At 41.7% G+C, this 17,841-nt stretch overlaps 1 protein-coding gene across 1 annotated transcript in view; it reads left to right on the plus strand.

Annotated features, from left to right (window-relative positions):
- The window catches only part of blmh (bleomycin hydrolase), a 25,281-nt gene extending 8,661 nt beyond the window's left edge, over positions 1–16,620 (plus strand). Inside the window, exons 7-12 of the mRNA XM_028571150.1 lie at positions 6,904–7,059; positions 7,195–7,353; positions 7,470–7,537; positions 8,545–8,662; positions 8,998–9,064; positions 16,318–16,620. Of these exons, the coding sequence (XP_028426951.1) occupies positions 6,904–7,059; positions 7,195–7,353; positions 7,470–7,537; positions 8,545–8,662; positions 8,998–9,064; positions 16,318–16,466 (717 nt within the window). The 3' untranslated portion in view covers positions 16,467–16,620. The remainder of the gene's footprint in view (positions 1–6,903; positions 7,060–7,194; positions 7,354–7,469; positions 7,538–8,544; positions 8,663–8,997; positions 9,065–16,317) is intronic.
- Positions 16,621–17,841: the final 1,221 nt, after the last annotated feature.

The raw sequence follows: 17,841 nt of genomic DNA on the forward strand, positions 1-17,841 counted from the left end.
GCTGCTGGTTGTTTGCTTGTTTAAACAGTCGCCTGTATCTCACAGCGTGCCCCCCCACCCACCCACCCCCACACACACACACAGACTTCTGCATACACGCACAACTGTATGTTGTGCAACAGTAAAGACTCACTGCACTGCACGACAGGGTGGGGGGCTGGAGGGTTGTCAGTGTGTTTGTTTGTCCACCTGGAAGTGGTTTGTTTTGCCAAACACCACTCTGTCACTGCCGATGGTGATGAAGGATTTTGTCATGTCAGAAGAACTGCTGACGTAAAGCCAGCTAAATTGTTCAATGATATTGTTGCATTTGACCAGAATCAGGGTGCGAACTACGGGGGAGCTAGGGGGAGCTCGGCTCCCCTTAATAAGACATGGGCTCCCCTGAAAACATGATTTGTGAAAAAATAATTTGGCGGGGGGGTGGTGGGGATCTATATTATTAACAGTGTGTCATTTTTGCAAAGTACTTGAAATTCATTCTGCAGTTAGCATCATATAGCCATGACAAAAAGAAAACAAGGCAGTGTGGAAATTGAAGTAGATTACAAGAGGCAATTTCTCAAGTTGAGCACACAAGTGCGTGTGTCGTTTATCTTTTCAGGAAGAACAACTCTACAGGGGAAAAAAGCGCTGACCAGCAACAAACCCCGTAGGGTCTAACGTCATCACGCATTCAGAACATTTAAATGGGCCGCAGTCCCTGAACAGTCATAATTACATGAAGTGACTAAGGACAGTAAATTACATGTATATGTATTACGTTTATCACTGCATGTAGAACCATATTAAGAACAAAGTGCTGCGTTAATAATCAACAGTGTGTAGAACCACACTTAACAAATAAGGTGAATTATGTATGTCACATTCACTACAGCGGTTAAATTGATTTTGGTTTTACTAAGATATTGTGTAGGGATGACGTTAATAGCACGACCGATTCACCTGCTGCATGCCCTGTTAGCACACCTCCCGCCAATAGTAACAACACAAGAAGAAGCTGAAGAAATAATCTCTGGCCGAAAATGGTGATGGAAACAGCTCGTCAGAGGCCGGTCACGATCCTAACCCCTCTTGCTCCTCTCTCCCGTTAAATTGGAATAGCCAGCAGTGGAGAGACTGGAAGAACCAATATACATGGCTGTTTATTAACCCTTGTGTCATCGTTAACCTTTGAGAGAGATTATCTATTGATGGAATAGCTGGCAGTATAATACCTTTGCATCTTGAGCAAAGTCACACTTGGCCATTGGCTGCATCCTTTGGTTTTATTCAGAATAGATGCAAGTAACAACGGCATGTTTTTCTCTTCACATTTTAATAGCAAAGTTCTTGTTTATTTTCAGGCTGGAGGCAATTCCAGGTGCAACTCCCAATACACTTTTGTTTACAGAGTAAAGTTAAAGCTCAAACAGAACATGTTAAAATCCGTTTCCCCTGCAGGGAGATCACAAACTAAAACCTAAGTGTTGCTCCTCCAAGAGGCCTCAGCCCAAACTGTAACTACAGTCCGCACACACTGTGGACACACAGCACGTTGTTCAAATGCTAACACGCTGTGGGCAAAATGGTTAAGGATAGAAGCTTGGGGGTGCATCGCTTAGGCCTAATTGAACGGAGGAATTATGGTATTCTTCGGTAGCCTGAGTAACTTTAACCGTTGTTCATGTGAAATCTCAAAGACCGCCTGATGCTTTGTTTATAGACTATTTGTGGGTGGCAGTTTGACTTATCAATTCCTGTCGATAAAGTATAATAGGGTAAATCCTGTATAGTTCATATACTTGTAGCTGTTAGGTATTTTTATATGTAAAAAATTAAGAAAAAATAGGGCTCCCCCAAAGGCCACGGTATAGTTCGATCACTGACCAGAATCCTTCTAAAAACCAATATTTATAATTGGACACCCACTTCCAGTAGAAAAAGTAAAATGTATTTAATCCCAATCCGTACACTGTTTGCACACCTGTGCAAATCCCAATGATTGAAATCCTGAATCAAATGGAATACAAAATAATTTTTTACTTTTACCTTATCATGCTTTTGAGCCTATTGTGACTCCAATATTGAGTTAGAGAGTCGTCTAACAAATAACGAATAACATAGTTAATAATGAACATAATCCCTAATTGTATACAGAATCACCAAAGTCAGTCTAAGAAATGTCACATAACCCCAGCTTCAACAGTACTGTTGGTGAACAGCTAACGCATTAGCGTGTGCAAAACTGTGCGTGTGTAGACTTACATAGTGGGTTTCTTTGGACTCTTACAAGTGGGAAACTAGTGTTTCCTATACATGTTCACCTGCATTTGCATCTATGGGTGCACATGTGTTTCTCAGGGTCAGAGTGCCGTGTCAGTCCTACTTTGCTGTGTGTGGAGGTAATGCTGTCCACCCTCCCTAAGCGGCGGCTTTGATTGTGCACTGGTCTTTATCACGCCAGCCCCACACATACTCCCATGACAGGCAACCGGGGTCAACGTCTCTGCTTTTACTTACTGTATTGATGGTGCGCTTGATTTAAATTGATCCCTTTGCGTGTCAAGAATCTATTCTTTTTGTTCACATTGGTCAGGCGCATTGCACATCACATTCATCTAAAAACCTCTGCAATAGCAGCTTTACCCACTTTAAGCTGCACCTACAGTAAGAATGAGCAAGCTAATCTCATGCACCGTTTGTCTTTATAGAGGCTGTTAGGATGACAGGATCCATACGCTGCATTATTGAGGCAGAATGGATTAGTTTAAGTTTCAAAGCCAGTCTTTCTCTTTCATGCTGTATCTGGTGTGTGTCCCTGCTCTTCTACTCTCACTTACATAGACAAGTAGGCAGCGTGCACCAAACAGATAAAGTGTTATTCACTGGTAACTGTACGTATGCACGTACAGTTGCCAGTAGACACACACAGATTGTATCCCTCACACCACAACTGTAGCCCTTCCGTGCTCCATTGCGTCATGGAATCAGAAACACCATGTGCAGCTCTGGTCTTGGCTCTGAATGAAGGGAGAGTGGTTCCTAAGACAAGTCTAATTTATGAGACAGCCATCAAATCGCAGAGGAACTTTCCTGCTGGAGCTCCGAGGGTCAGCGCTGCTGGCTATTGACTCTGTTGATTGGTTGTTTCATGGGGGTGGGTTGCTGCACATTTGTCATTGTTAGGAGCTGCAACGATAGCTTTGCCATTTCATAGATTTCCACTCACATTTCTCAAATGTTTTTACACCATTGTTAGAATGTAACACTGACCACATGTGTTGCATGTTTACAAAACATGGAGGTTTTAATCAAAACCTTGCTCATTTTTATCCAAACTGTTTGCATGGTGTCATTTGCTTACACACACAAGTCCAGCTTCTATTCAATAGTTATACATTTGCATCGGTGTAGCAATGAGGCACATGTTTTCCTCAATTTGGGAGAGCCAGCTTTAGACCCTAATTATGTCTAAGTGTTAAAATTATTTCTACTAAAAGTAATTTGGCTGCATCGTTTTCACAGCACAATTTTAATTTATCTCATGTATATGCTAAATGTACAAAATACAAGAGGCATTTAATCCACTTCATTTAGAAGACTGATAAGGTGTTTGGCATTTAATTGCAGTAATACATATTTATCAATGAAACAAGATAGTCAGTCAGTTACAGGTGCACATATTGCTGCATTGGACGAAGAAGTCTCACTTTTTACTACCACACAAGATGATAAAAACCAAAAAACAATTTGCTATTTCAGTGTTCATCTGTAAAGCGATATAACGGGCAAGCTTACAAAAACTAGACGGTTCCATGCCAATCTCAATTAAAGTTGGGCAGGTTAGCAGGTGCATCTGATTTGATAATGCCTTTAAAGCCCATGCTAAATCAAACATGTAAATACCACCCCCTTTTTTTTTTTTTTTTTTTTTTTTTACTTTTCCTATAAATAGATAAAGTCACTTAGGTGTTAGTAAGGATGTATCCAAAGTTACAAAGGCTTAGGCAACGAGTGGACCACACAGATAGTCCAGGAGAGAGGAAAGGCTGACATCTTAAAAACTGGAGTGAATGCTCGAGGTTACCCATATATCCAGATATATTGTAGTGTGTTGCCATTGGTTTGACCTGCTTACTGTATGTGTTAGGCTCACTCCTAACTCCAGGTGATTTGTTTGGGTTGTGCAAAACAAATAAACATGCAGAGGGATGCCAGCCGGTCAACACTGCAGTACAGATGCTATCAAACATTAGTTGCGGTTAGCCCCAATAGCGTGCAGTCAGTCAGCTTTTTGTTTATAGCGAGACACGCACACTCGATATGTCGCAGAATTGAGCCTGACCTGAGGTGGACCTTCTGCTACAGACTGATGAGTTGAAGAGATTGCTGCCTGTTAACTGCTGGTTCCTGAAACCTGTGAAGTTTGATTATTATGTTTTAGAATGGTAAAGTATGAATAAGATAGTCTTTTGAAGTTACAGTCCAAACATGAGCTGAGTTTCTGAGTAACGCCGGTTGACGTGATGAAGAACTTTTACCCTGAGGGCTTGGGCTCAAATTATTTTTGTAAATTCTGTTTTGAAAAACCAACCATGATGCATTTGCTAACATATGAGTATTAGAGATGGCCCGATACCACTTTTTTGATTCCCGATACCGATTCAGATACCTGAACTTGCGTATCGGCCGATACCGAGTACCGATCCGATACCAGTGTGTCATATATTTCATTATGTTTTAACAGCTGTATACTACTATCCCTGTATGGATGTGATATTATTTCTATCTTTGTTGTTGGTCTGGCTCAGGTTAAACTCTTTGTGAAACATGAACAAACACAAACAATGAATGCCCCAGAACTTTCTTTTATTCTCCAGTTTGACAGTCAGTTATAACGGAAAAAGAACATAAATAATCTACTTTAATGTAGATTTTCTTTAAGGCTTTATTACGTGGTATCGGATCGGTGTATAAACTCCAGTACTTACCGATACCAGCGTTTTAGGCAGTATCGGAGCCGATACCGATACTGGTATCGGTATCGGAACATCTCTAATGAGTATGATCAGTATTCATCATTAAAACTCCCAGTGCATTGTGAAAGCAGTTATTGTGTGTTCAGCAAATTAAATGAAAGACATAATGTAATTCATTTGATATGGATGGGTATTTTACGGTTTTGTCAGCCTCTCCCTTTTCTGTGTGTCTTTCCCTCTTTCTCATACATATCTGTCATTAAGGCCGCAGGTGTTTCAATGTTGGTCCTGCTCAAATGTCACCGTGGCTGTTTATTCTCTGACTGAGGTCTCTCGGTTAGCCCAGCCCTTGCCTCACACCTACTTTATTTACCTTGCCCGGGCAGGATTGGTCGACGCAAGGCTAAACTGACATTAAGAGAGATGCTTACAGTATGTCTCGGGGCATCTGAAAGACAAATTGTAAAGGAAGTGAAGAAGTTTAAAGTTACCAGGGAGAGCAGAGTTTTTCTTGGAAGAAAGAGACAAAAAGCAGGAAAGAAGAGAAAAGGGCGGGGGTCAAGAGGGAATGGGAGATGTCTTGTCAAGGTGCCGAGGGCATCTGGGCAAACACAGACCAGACAAGGGGATGGACACCTTGGCATTTTGTCTTGCCCACAGGGAAGTCTAAACAAAGTAGTTGAATTAGGAGGAAAATGGCTCGGGGGTGATGAGGACTTGAACAGATGCCTTTGTTGACTCTGCCCATGTGTGTATTTTTGTGTGCGTCTGTACTTTTGACTTTACGCATTTCTGTGATGACAAGGTGGGGGGGTTGTTTGTTTGAATAAGACATGCCTGAATTTATGCATTTTTGTGTGTTTGTCTCTGTGCGAGAATGTGCCCGGGTAGGTTTGGGGTGAGAATAGTGGGCTCAGAGGGCCTAGTGTCTACTAACCAGAAAGCAAGAATGTCATCTTTATGTAGGGTGCATTTAATATGTGTTGACTAAGCAGGGGAAACTGCTGCCATGGCTGCTATATATCTCCAGGCTGAGCCAAAAATAACCCCTCATCAGCTGTGTATTCAGCTAGACAGAAGTTTAATTTTGTCTGGATATCAGTAATAGAAGTCAATAAAAGCAGGGTGTTATATATTGGAAATGTGTCCTTTGTGACACCCGTAGTCGTAACAGTGAGAGTGTGATCTGTCACCATTCATCTGCACAATTAGAACAATACTCCCCGTAGTACACACTGTTGTCTACCACCAACAATGGACTGCACTGCATTCTAATTTCTCAGCACTTTTTTAATCGTATTTGACTGGAAAAGCATTTGCTGGGTCCTGGGAGAGGAGAGCAGAGGATGGGAGAGGTGAAAAGCAAAAGTGGGAAATTCCTGAGATAACTATATCAGAGGTTAGGAGGGCCAGATTGACAGACGGCCCAGTCCAAACAACCCGATTTAGCCGACAGGAACTCAGTCTGAACTCCAGCGCCGCAGGAAGACATGGAGGGAGGGGGGAAGAGTGTGGGCTGCAAATGGGGAAATGGAGGGGTATGAAAAAGGATGGAGGAGAGGCAAACGAGGGGGAAATGTAGGGAAAGTTGAGAGAGCCCCAGGCACTGATGGATGAGTGTATGCAAGGACAGACATGGAGTAGTAGGGGTTAGATGAGCACACGTTAAAAATATGAGCTCAAATTATGATTTACAAACTTCTCCAACAACCTCCCTATAGGCAAGAACGTACAAATGTCCCTGTTCAGTTTGACTCGTGGTGGTTCTCTTGACCTCAGTAGAGGTCTAGGAGTCGACTCGGGCTCTGTTAAAATAGAGATACTGTCTGTACACTCTGAAACTTGTTTGAACAATAACTGACTGTCTGTGCATGTTAAAAATTAGTATACCGCAAATGCGATTGGTAAAGAAGTTGATGTTCAAACTGTGTGTGTTGTGTAGGTGTTCCGGGTGGCCAGCGTTTGTCTAGGCAGCCCTCCTGAGACCATCTGTTGGGAATACAGGGACAAGGACAAGAACTTCCATCGCATGGGACCCCTCACCCCACAGGAGTTCTACAATGAGCACGTCAAACCTCTATACAACATTCAGGACAAAGTATGTGACCCATTAAACGCATCCGATCAGGCCATGTAACTTTCTGTTGGTTGCTACTGTGTAGGACCTCCGTTTCTGACTGCTTATGGAAAGTTGTACTGTTTCTGAGCCTGAATGGGATCTCTCTATCCTCAGGTCTGCCTTGTGAACGACCCTCGACCCCAGAACCCTTATGGGAAGCTTTACAGTGTTGAGTTTCTAGGTAACATGGTTGGTGGTCGCAGCACTCTGTACAACAACCAGGCCATCCAGCTGCTTAAAAAGGCTGCGGCTGAGTCCATCAAAGACGGAGAGGTAGGTTGGGGCAAACAGGGTTCAGCTGTACACACACCTTTGTCCATTTGAGGATGTCGTCATGTGTAAACTTCATAAATCTCAAAAACGGCTGCCTTTTGTTTTTTCTCTCTTAGGCGGTGTGGTTTGGTTGTGACGTCGGGAAACATTTCCATGGCAAGCTGGGCATTAATGACATGAATGTGTAAGTAAAATGCATCATGTGGAAGTTATTTGCAATGCTATTTAAATCTAGTATGCTACACATTTGTCCAAGGTATTAGAAGTAATGCATTTAAGGTGGGGATAGCATGTTTCAAAGCCCTTTTTTCTCTCTCAAAGTTTTCTGGGCAAGTAGATTTGTTTAAAAAAAAAATATAGATAGATATTTTATTATTATTACTACTACAATACTTTGAGGAGAATGCAACAAGGGAATACAACAATATCCTACGTACCGACTATTCAGTGTTTTTCGTCACTATCACTACACTGAACTGTACCACTCTGATCTAAATGTAAAATAACAATCTTAAAATGGATTTTACCAGTGTATTGGCGTGCTTGTGTTTGGTACTGTTGTATCTCAGTCTTGTCTGTGCTGTGACTGCAGGGTTCACACACAGGAGCCTTCATGAGGTGTCAGTCTCTCCACAGGAAAAAGGTTGCTTATCATTGCCCTTAAGGTGCAGCAACATCTGTCTTGAGTTGCTGGCGCCAGGGTTAAATTTGCCCACTGAACCAAACCAGCATGGTGCAAAAAATGTCTGTTACCATCTCTGCTGTAGCTCATCTTTCAGACAGGTCTTTTCTTGTGCTGGTAGATTATAATTGGAATAAGGCTGAGGCTTAATGGAGCCTGATTTCTACAGTCGTGTTCAAGAAACATGTTAGCCCATGCAGAATCCCAGACTAATGAAGATTTTGATTTGGCTTTTTATGGTCATCACACCTCTTTCCCTTCCCCTACAAAAACAAAAAAACAATATTAGGATTGATGGGATATGATATAGACAATTAACCATTAAGTATCAAAACGTTGCCTTTTCTCTTGAAATGATCAGTATGTAGATGAACTCAAGTGCAGACTTTGAGTTTCTTTAATCAGAGGTGTGTGTGTGTGTGTGTGTGTGTGTGTGTGTGTGTGTGTGTGTGTGTGTGTGTGTGTGTGCGTGTGTGTGTGCGTGTGTGCGCGCGTGCGTGTGTGCGCAGGTTCAACCATGAGCTAGTGTTTGGAGTTTCAGTGAAGAACCTCTCTAAAGCAGAGCGACTGATATATGGAGACTCTCTCATGACCCACGCTATGATCCTCACTGCTGTCACAGATAAGGTACGCTCACACAAACAGGTGGGTGACTGTTCGGTAAACTCATGCAAACATACAGTATGTATACAAGCAGGCCGAGAGGAATACACACATTCAGAGTTTCCCAGGCTTTATTGCATCAAAGCCTTGCTGCGTGTTTACGCTGCTTTAATCGGCTACAGTTTTTCATAGTGATGTCAATTTCCCCCCTTGTAAGTAACCCCAGCTGTTAGGACACTTTCTTTCTTCCAGTATCGGCTTGTCCCTCTTATCTCCACATTGTTCTCTCTCTCTCTCTCTCTCTCTCTCTCTCTCTCTCTCTCTCTCTCTCTCTCTCTCTCTCTCTCTCTCTCTCTCAGGATGGGAAAGAAGGCTATGAGAAGTGGAGGGTGGAAAACTCCTGGGGCGATGACCGTGGAAACAAAGGTGAGTTGAAAGACACGTAACGCATTATTACACAATTCCTACTTTAAGTCCTTTCCTTTAGGTTATTTTTTATTTACTTCAGATTAAACCTGTAATGAATTACCAGCAATAAGTTATTTTACCCTGATTGTTACGTTGTCAAAAGTAATACATTGTCATGCCACAGAGAAGTACGTGCTTGAAAACATCTGAAACGGCCCCCTGCCTCCCCATCTCTCTTTCACATCTTTCTCACACCGCGGTGTCTCGTGATAAATCCTCATCTTCCTGTTTGTGTCTATTGAATTAAGAACAGGATTAGACTGAGATGTTCCTCTGTGTTGCTGCTTTATGAACTTGTAATTGGCTGTGTCCTGTTTCATAAAGACTCTCTCTCTCACACACACACACACACACACACACACACACACACACACACACACACACACACACACACACAGCAGCCCTTATTGTGCTCTTTCTGCTGCCTCTGGGTCAAGTTGCGTGAACGTAGTTACTAGGGGTGCGACGAGACGCTTACTCCACGAGACGAGACACATCACGAGATTGGGTTCCCGAGAACGAGACGAGATTTCTCGTCGAGGTGAAAAGTTGTCTCGTGAGGCGATGTGATGGAGCGTGGAATTACTATTGAAGATCCCCCTGCCACTTTTAAATCATTTGTGTGGCAACATTTTGGTTTTCCTGCGTAAAAAATAAACGGCGAAAGAGTGACAGACAAGACGAACGCAATATGTAAACATTGTAAGAAAAAAATGCCGTATACCGCGGCTAACACGAGCACTATGCAAAAACACTTACAGCACCACCACAGCTCTCTACTAACTACTGTACCCGCAACTCGCGGGTGCAGTAGTTAGTAGTACTAATTGAGCTTTGGTTATTTCACTAAAGAAGTGAGGCATTTATTTATAATAAATAATAATACATTTCATTTATAGAGGGCTTTTCATCATACTCAAAGACACTTTACAGTAAAAACCAGCACATATATCACATTAAAAACAGATAAGCAATAAAACCAACACATACAAAAAGCATATTTAGAAGCAATTAAAAACAATAAAAACAGTAACTATCTGGTGAGAAATGTAAGATTATTGTATGTGGAAAGCTAATCTGAAGAGGTGTGTTTTGATTAGTGATTTGAATGTGTATTTACAACTAAAAACAAATGTACCTAGGCTAGACAGAGTCACGTTAGGTTAGGTTAGGCTAGGTTGTACTCACTCTTTAGACAGCTGGCCATCAGGTCTGTCCGGTTAGATCATCCTTATAGATCAGATGGGGAAACCTCTCTGTATGGGCCAAACAATGTCCGTTGACCCGTCCAGACCAGGCTGTATCCTTACAGCACAGGCTTTCTTCCTCGGTGGTCATTGCGATACAGTATCCACACGAGCACCACCATGTACCCGCATCAAGTGCAACCAGCCAGAACGGTAAAATCTCCCCGCTGCGGAGGTTGTAGACGGTGAAAGCTCAAGCTCAAATATCTTTTCATTTGGTTGCCGCAATTTGGAAAGGCACAAACTCGAAGCATTTTCTCATATTAGTCCTGATCTAACTCCAAGCTCCGTCTGTCAGCTTTGTGAGCTCCTCCCTGCTTCTGCCGACAGGCAGCCTCCGCCGTTGCTAGGTTACCTATGCAAATGAGCTCCTGAACTCTTGAACTGCAGGTCAGCTCTGCCTCACTGCGGTGTCAGGTTACAGCCTGTTGATTCATGCTCATTACTATGGACAGGACCTCGGCAAATCGTTTTTTTGTGGAAAAAATACATTTTGGAATATTGGATTGTATGAGATCGGCACTCGATTGGTGGGGACTTGACCGGAAAGCAGTACATAAACTTTTATGCCTTTCTGTCACATCTACTGCTGTCAAATTCGCTGTGTTCTCTCATAAGGAATAACTGCACATGGCTAAGCACGAGGTAATGGCATTTCGAACATGTTTAGAGGCTAAAAACACATTTAAAACTTGCCCTGTTTAAGCCTTGTTTAAGACTGTTGGGTGCAAAATCTAGCAGGAGGATAACTCGGTGTAGGCGGCACCGTTTGTTTTCGTTTTTCTCGCTACTGACAGTACTCCTGATTTACAGACAACAGAGCTACGGGTTGAAATCGACCGGAATTCTCCTTTTAAGGTCAGAAAGTAGCACAGTGAAATTCCTCCAATTATATTAATATTTGGTTTTACAGGCTTATTTTGGCTTGGTGACATAGTGACTACTTAACAGGGCTAAGTTGGTAAACTACTGTAGCTGGGGAGCTTACACGAATGAATTGATTGTGTGACCAGGCCTTTAGACTTTACACTAGAGAAGAGTATAACTCTGTATTGCAACAGTGACCTAAACTGGGAACTTTTGAACCAGCTTTTTTTTTTTTTTTTTTTTTGGTAAGCTAACAAAGTTGATTTTTTAAACCTCAAATTCAAAATGAATTTAACAAACTAAGTCAGTCTTGGGCTGGCTACCAGTAAGTCATTTTGTTGTATTTGGGGAAAATGTTGTCATTAAGTAAATAAGAATTGTTTGTCTATATGCAACAGAGCACGGTGGCTCAGTGGTTAGCACTTCTGCCTCACAGCAAGAAGGTTCTGGGTTCGAATACAGGTCGTTCCGGGCCTTTCTGTGTGGAGTTTGTATGTTCTCCCCGTGTTTGCATGAGTTTCCTCCGGGTGCTCTGGTTTCTTCCCACCATAAAGACATGCATACTAGGACTACAGGTCGTTGTTGCAAATGAGAATTTGTTCTCAATCAACTTACCTGGATAAATAAAGGTTAAATAAAATAATAACAGGCCGCACAGCAGGTAGTCCACATCACTGTCCCAGATTTTACTGTCTACTGTTGTTATTCTCTCTATCCTTTCATCTCTGTTTCTCATCTTCCTCTGACCCTCTCTGTCTCTCTTCTCCATCTCTGAGCTCTACATTCCACTGCAAATTATAGGAGAGTATTTCAGGTCAGTCATGCATCGTCTGGCAACGCACACATACAGTGCAGCGTATACACACAGAGAGACACACACATACCCACAATATTTGCTTGAACCCACAAACCGTAGTGACTGTTGGGAAAACATGTGAAAATCCCTCAGTCAAATCAAATGTATTTCACGCATATCTTATTCCATAAACACCAGCAGATAGGGAGGGCAAGGGCCCCCAGCTTGTCCACAGCCAAATTAATAAAGTTTTCGAGAACATTAGTTCGAGAAGTGGAGTTCACATGGGAATCCGGGGTCTTTGTTTGTTCGACAAAAGCTGAGGGGGAAAAAGAGGCACAAGTGGAGGAAAGGAGAGGAAAGCATGCAGTAGAAAGGAGAGAGCTGAGACAGAAATAGAGGCGCATTGCAGGTAGAAACTTTATAAAATGAGGAAAAACAAAGGCAAGTAGATGATTTTGGAAAGATGACAAAGGAGAAAATTGAAGGAAGAGTGGTAATAGCTGTGGAGCAGAGGGAGAGAGGTGTGTGTGTGTCTCTCTCTCTCTCTCTCTCTCTCTCTCTCTCTCTCTCTCTCTCTCTCTCTCTCTCTCTCTCTCTCTCTCTCTCTCTCTCTCAGGAGAGGTTTAACTTTCTGTTTCCTCCATCTTTAAGCCCTCACACAGCCGTTGTCATGGCTCTGCTCTCCACAGCTCATACGTTAACCCTTGTGTTGACTTCGGGTCAAATTGACCCGTTATCAATTTTTGTTTTATATCATAAAATATGGACATAGAAATAAGCATGAAAGCTGAAAATGTGTAGAAGAAAAATTTTACAATTTAAAACGTTGGAAAATGCAAAAACAAAAAGGTGTCAAAAACGTTGGAAAAAAACATAAGGGTTAAAGTGCCCATATTGTGAAAAAAATCTGGGGTGTTATTTTGTTTCTCTGGTGCTTCCACACGCATACAAATTTGGAAAAAAAGACCATCCATGCTGTTTTGAGTGAGATACGGGTTTCTGAATGTGTCCTGCCTTCAGTCTCCGGGTGAGCTGCTCAAAATCGGCAGGGCTTTCTACGTCACTAGCCGAAACGAGCTGGCTAACCGTAGCATGCTAGCACTAGCATGCTAGCTCGTTCTGAATGGCAAAACACTGCTACAACACACACTAGTTCACCATAATCTACAAAAGAACTACTTACATGTCACTGAAGTCTCCCGGCTAATCCTGCCTTGTACTAACTAAAGTTGTATAAACAAACCGGTAGCTGATGTGATCCTTACCTAGCTACTGCGCATGTGCGCCTCCCAACAAAGATGGGATAGAAGTGTGATGCCTCACTCTGTAGCTAAAACAGAGACCTGAACACACAGGGTGAAAAGAGGATCTGCTGCAGTGTGCAGTACAACAGAAATCTGGTGTTTTTTGAAAATTAAACCATGTAAACCTATTCTGGTACAACGTCAAAATACAATTATGAACCTGAAATGAGCATAATATGGCCACTTTAAAACCGTTTCAGACTAAATGTTTGGCAACACGCTCTGAGGTTTTTATTTTCAATTTGATAGGACTTTAGCCTGAAGTGTCACAGGTTTTGTTTGAACTCTGAATACGTTTAACGGTGAGAGAGAGAAGAGAAACTATGATTTTCTTTGCACATGATTTTATTGTTAAGTAAATAGAGAAGAAGATGATGTTAATGTGGATGGAAGGATTTCCTTTGTAGCGGCCGTAACAGATTCTTGGGAAGAGAAGCTTCATTAGCTTTTCAGTATGCTTCTAATCATTTGCCATTGATTTGCACCAAACCCACAGTTACATATCTGTACCCTCATGTCATTTAAAGGTCCCTTTTTATTTCCTATGAAATGAAAAAGGCTTTTTCTGTGGTCTTCCCACAACTTTGCCTCGTACTGTTCCCCATTTGTTGTTGTTTCACAAATCTATTCTTATGTCCTTAAGTTGAAATACCACTCTTTCTTCTGTGTTGTCAAGTGCCAAAATTATACATGTTTCCACTTTTTCAAGTGGAAACATAAAACTACAAAGGATGACCACAGTCTTAAAGTGCTCATATTATGCGTTTTGGCTTTTTCCCTTTCCTTTTATTGTGTTATGTATCTTTTTGTGCATGTTATAGGTTTACAAAGTGAAAAAGCCCAAAGTCTACCCCAAAGGGACTTACCATCTCCAACAGAAAACACTGTTCACAAACTGCTCCAAACTGCTCTATTGTAATCCAGCCTTTACTTCCGTGACAAACGTGCATCACTTTGTAACACATGTTATAATGCTCGCCTAGCTGCTAGCGTGGCACTCCCTCATACATGTGCGACTCCCAACAAAGATGGAACAGAAGTGTGATGCCTCACTCTGTAGCTAAAACAGAGAGCTTAACACACAGGATGAAAAGAGGAGCTGCAGCAATGTGCAGTACAGCAAAAAAAAATGTTGTTTTAATTAAACCATCTAAACCTATTCTGATATAACCTCTAAGTACAATTATGAACCTGAAAATGAGCATAATATGAGCATATAAAAACCATTTCTTGTGACAATTTATTTGGCTTTTATGTTCTTGTGTCTTCGTTTCTATATTAAGCATTGCTTTTAGCCAAGCTATTGCCATGGCTCAAGGGATGCCAATGTCTGTCAGCTGGTCAGTCCACAGACCAAACAACTATTGGATGGGTACTTTACATCAGCACGTTAACATATTTATTGTTAGCATTTAGCTCAAGGCACTTTTGACCAAATACCTTGATATCGATACCGCAACGATATTGTAGTGTTGACTATTGGTGCTTTCACAAAATATTTACACAATGAGATTTTCGATAAATAATCATCAGTAATGTGGATATAATGACTAAGTGGGTAAAGGCAAATAATAGAACCATTACAACAGTCTGGTAAGTTCAGAAAATGACAACTTTACTGTAATGCAGCCTTTAAAACCAAGAAAAGTCTAAACTTATGCCATATTACAATATCCAAAATCTAAGACGATATCTAGTTTCATATCACAATATTGTTTTAATATACAGTAGATATATTGCCCATCTCTATTAAGTTGTTCAGTTCACTTGTTTAATAAAATAAATCTTTTTATTTTTTTTATTTTATTTTTTTTGTTGTCTAAATCATTGTTCACTTCGACTGAAAGTCGTGGTTCATGTTGGCCGGTGATAGTCTGGTGTTGTGGATTGCTGCTCAAATTGGAAAGCAAGATGACTGCTCCACACTCTTCTAGCTTACAGTACACCCATCTGTTCTGAGACAGGACAGTCAGCCTATCCCTAAAAACAAATAAGGACACCCAACATTCACACACACCACCATGCCACCCAACACGCGGGTTCCAGGAAGCTCACATCAACACACACACGGGATACCACAGTGAGAACCAGGCAACGTGCCATCTAAGATTTGCGTACTTGGAAGAACACACATACACAACCCAGACACGCCATCCCCGATACATTGTTTTGAACTATGGCACGTTCTTGCGGTTGCCCTGATGTCTTTGATAAGTCAACTTGACAGTAGGAGGGATGCTCTCGTTTGCTCGACTCTGAGAGAGAGAGAGTTTTCGCTCAGTCTAAGTTCAAGGTTGGCTTTCATAAACACCCCAGTTTCGGCCACGTTGACCCGCTATGACTGCACAAACGCACGCTGAGGGAGACGGACCTTGTTTAGTTTTATCAGGGTGGGTGTACAGAGGTGATAGCAGAAGTGTTGAAGGCATACTGCACTGCAGGGTGGGAGGGAGTGTGAACTGTGAGGGTCCCGGTCCTCCACCCTTCTGCCTGTTTAAAACAATAGAGTTTAGTGATAAAGAGCATTTTAAAGCAATGTAATGTAAAATATGTTTGACCATTCTCTCGGCTTAATTAGTGACATGATGTGATCTTGAATCACGTATTTCTCTCTATAATAATGTGTTGTGATTAAGGCTTTCTTTGAACTGACTTTGACTTTTTTCCACAAATCCTGCTATTTTAGCAAAAAAGTGTGAACAGGCTGGACCACTCTCACTTTTAGAGAATACAAACAGCATCTAAGTTGAGGAATCTTTCTGCTCAGGACCATGTTCAAATTTGGAGAAGCACCACTCTTGTATGCATTGTATAAACATTGTAACAAAGAGACATTCATGGTCCTGTTTATTTAAATCGGCAGGTTTAATTATCTTATAATAATCTACACACCTGTCCAAAACATGTTTTTTTTTTTTTTTTTTTATCAAACTCTGTTGTGATGAGTATATTCCGACTTTAACAACTGATTGGTTGTCTTCCCTGTCTCTGTAGGTTACCTGATCATGACGGACGATTGGTTCTCTGAATATGTGTACGAGGTGGTGGTAGACAAGAAGTTCCTCCCCCCTGATGTCCTGGAAGTGATGCAACAGGAGCCCATTGTACTTCCTGCCTGGGACCCAATGGGAGCCCTGGCATAACTAGGGAAATCCAGGTTTTAACCCCAACCTTTGGTCTATTTGACTCTGCCCTATTCCTCGGCTGCTTTTACCTCTTCAATATTCCCCCCACACCTCCTTCCAAAACAGCCTGTTCTTTTAGACAAAAATAATAAAGATTTTTTTTTTACTGGACTGCCTGTGTCTTGTGTCTATCTTTATTTCTTCCAGAGAGTGGCACTTCACACTTCCACACCTTTTTGTTGTTTTCTGGGATTGTGAAATGAATATAAGTCGCTGAATCTGGGCCTGAGCATTTAAAAGGTAAAATGGGTTTATTGCTACATAAACAATTCATTTCAAGACCATGCAGCGTCACAAACAGGCAGAGGATTTAAGAGTGTAACTGCAGTCTGAGCTGTGGACATAGTTATATTCTGACAAATACTGTAAAAGGCAGTCAACTCCGCTGTTTAGTGCCGCTGTTTAACTGTGTGGTCCACAGCTTAAAAAAATATTTTTTAGATTAAAGTTCATGTCTTTCACTCGGACACGATCAAAACAGCAGTGATATACTGTTCTTGGAGTACGCTTACATCATTTCCAATAACGCACAATCTTCCCATAACTTCCTCTCCCTGCAAACAACGCAGTGTAAACCAGATAGCATATGCGTGTGCATGCGTATATGTATTTGTTTTCATATCTTCTGCCTGTATAACCCCTGACTGGGAATGTTAAAAGCAGGAAAGGGTCATACTTAAACAATACTTCCTCATTTCTACACAGCTACATTGCACTGCCAGGTGAAAATCCAGGCACTTTCCTGTGTGGACTGTAATCATTTCCTTTTCCTGCTTTAAAACACTCCTGTCAAGGTCTGGGCGACGTCTGACCTCCCAGCAGTTGGTCAGTTAGCTGAGTTATTGCTGCTCACCTTCTATAGCGTGGTTGTTAAAAGCACAAAGTGCCCATTCAGCATCAGCATCACTGGCTTAAGGTAGATAGGAGACCTGGGACAGGACAGCTTTTACAGCTTTTATTGTGACAGGAACTTAGCCCCGCCCACAACATTTGAGGTCGGGAAGTTTGTTCATTTTCTGACTAGAATCTTAGTATAACGACGTCAGGCTAGCGTTTTCCCAGTTCTCCACGTAGTTTTCCTCCATCCATCAAATCCACATACAGTATCTACACAATGGTTTGAGATGGATTTGTGCCACTCTTCAGTCAGATCTCAATCAGTCAGTCTCAATCACAGATTTTGACATGAATTCTAGTGACAGTCAAGCTGTTTTGATATAATAACAATAAACTTGCTACATAAGCTGGATTGATTCTGAGATGTAAGTGTTAATTGATAACATGCCCAACAATTTCTATCCTAGAAGTCTTCCCTCAGAGGAATGGTATTTTC

This window comes from Perca flavescens, chromosome 3 (genome assembly GCF_004354835.1).
Source record: "Perca flavescens isolate YP-PL-M2 chromosome 3, PFLA_1.0, whole genome shotgun sequence".
Classification (NCBI taxonomy): domain Eukaryota; kingdom Metazoa; phylum Chordata; class Actinopteri; order Perciformes; family Percidae; genus Perca; species Perca flavescens.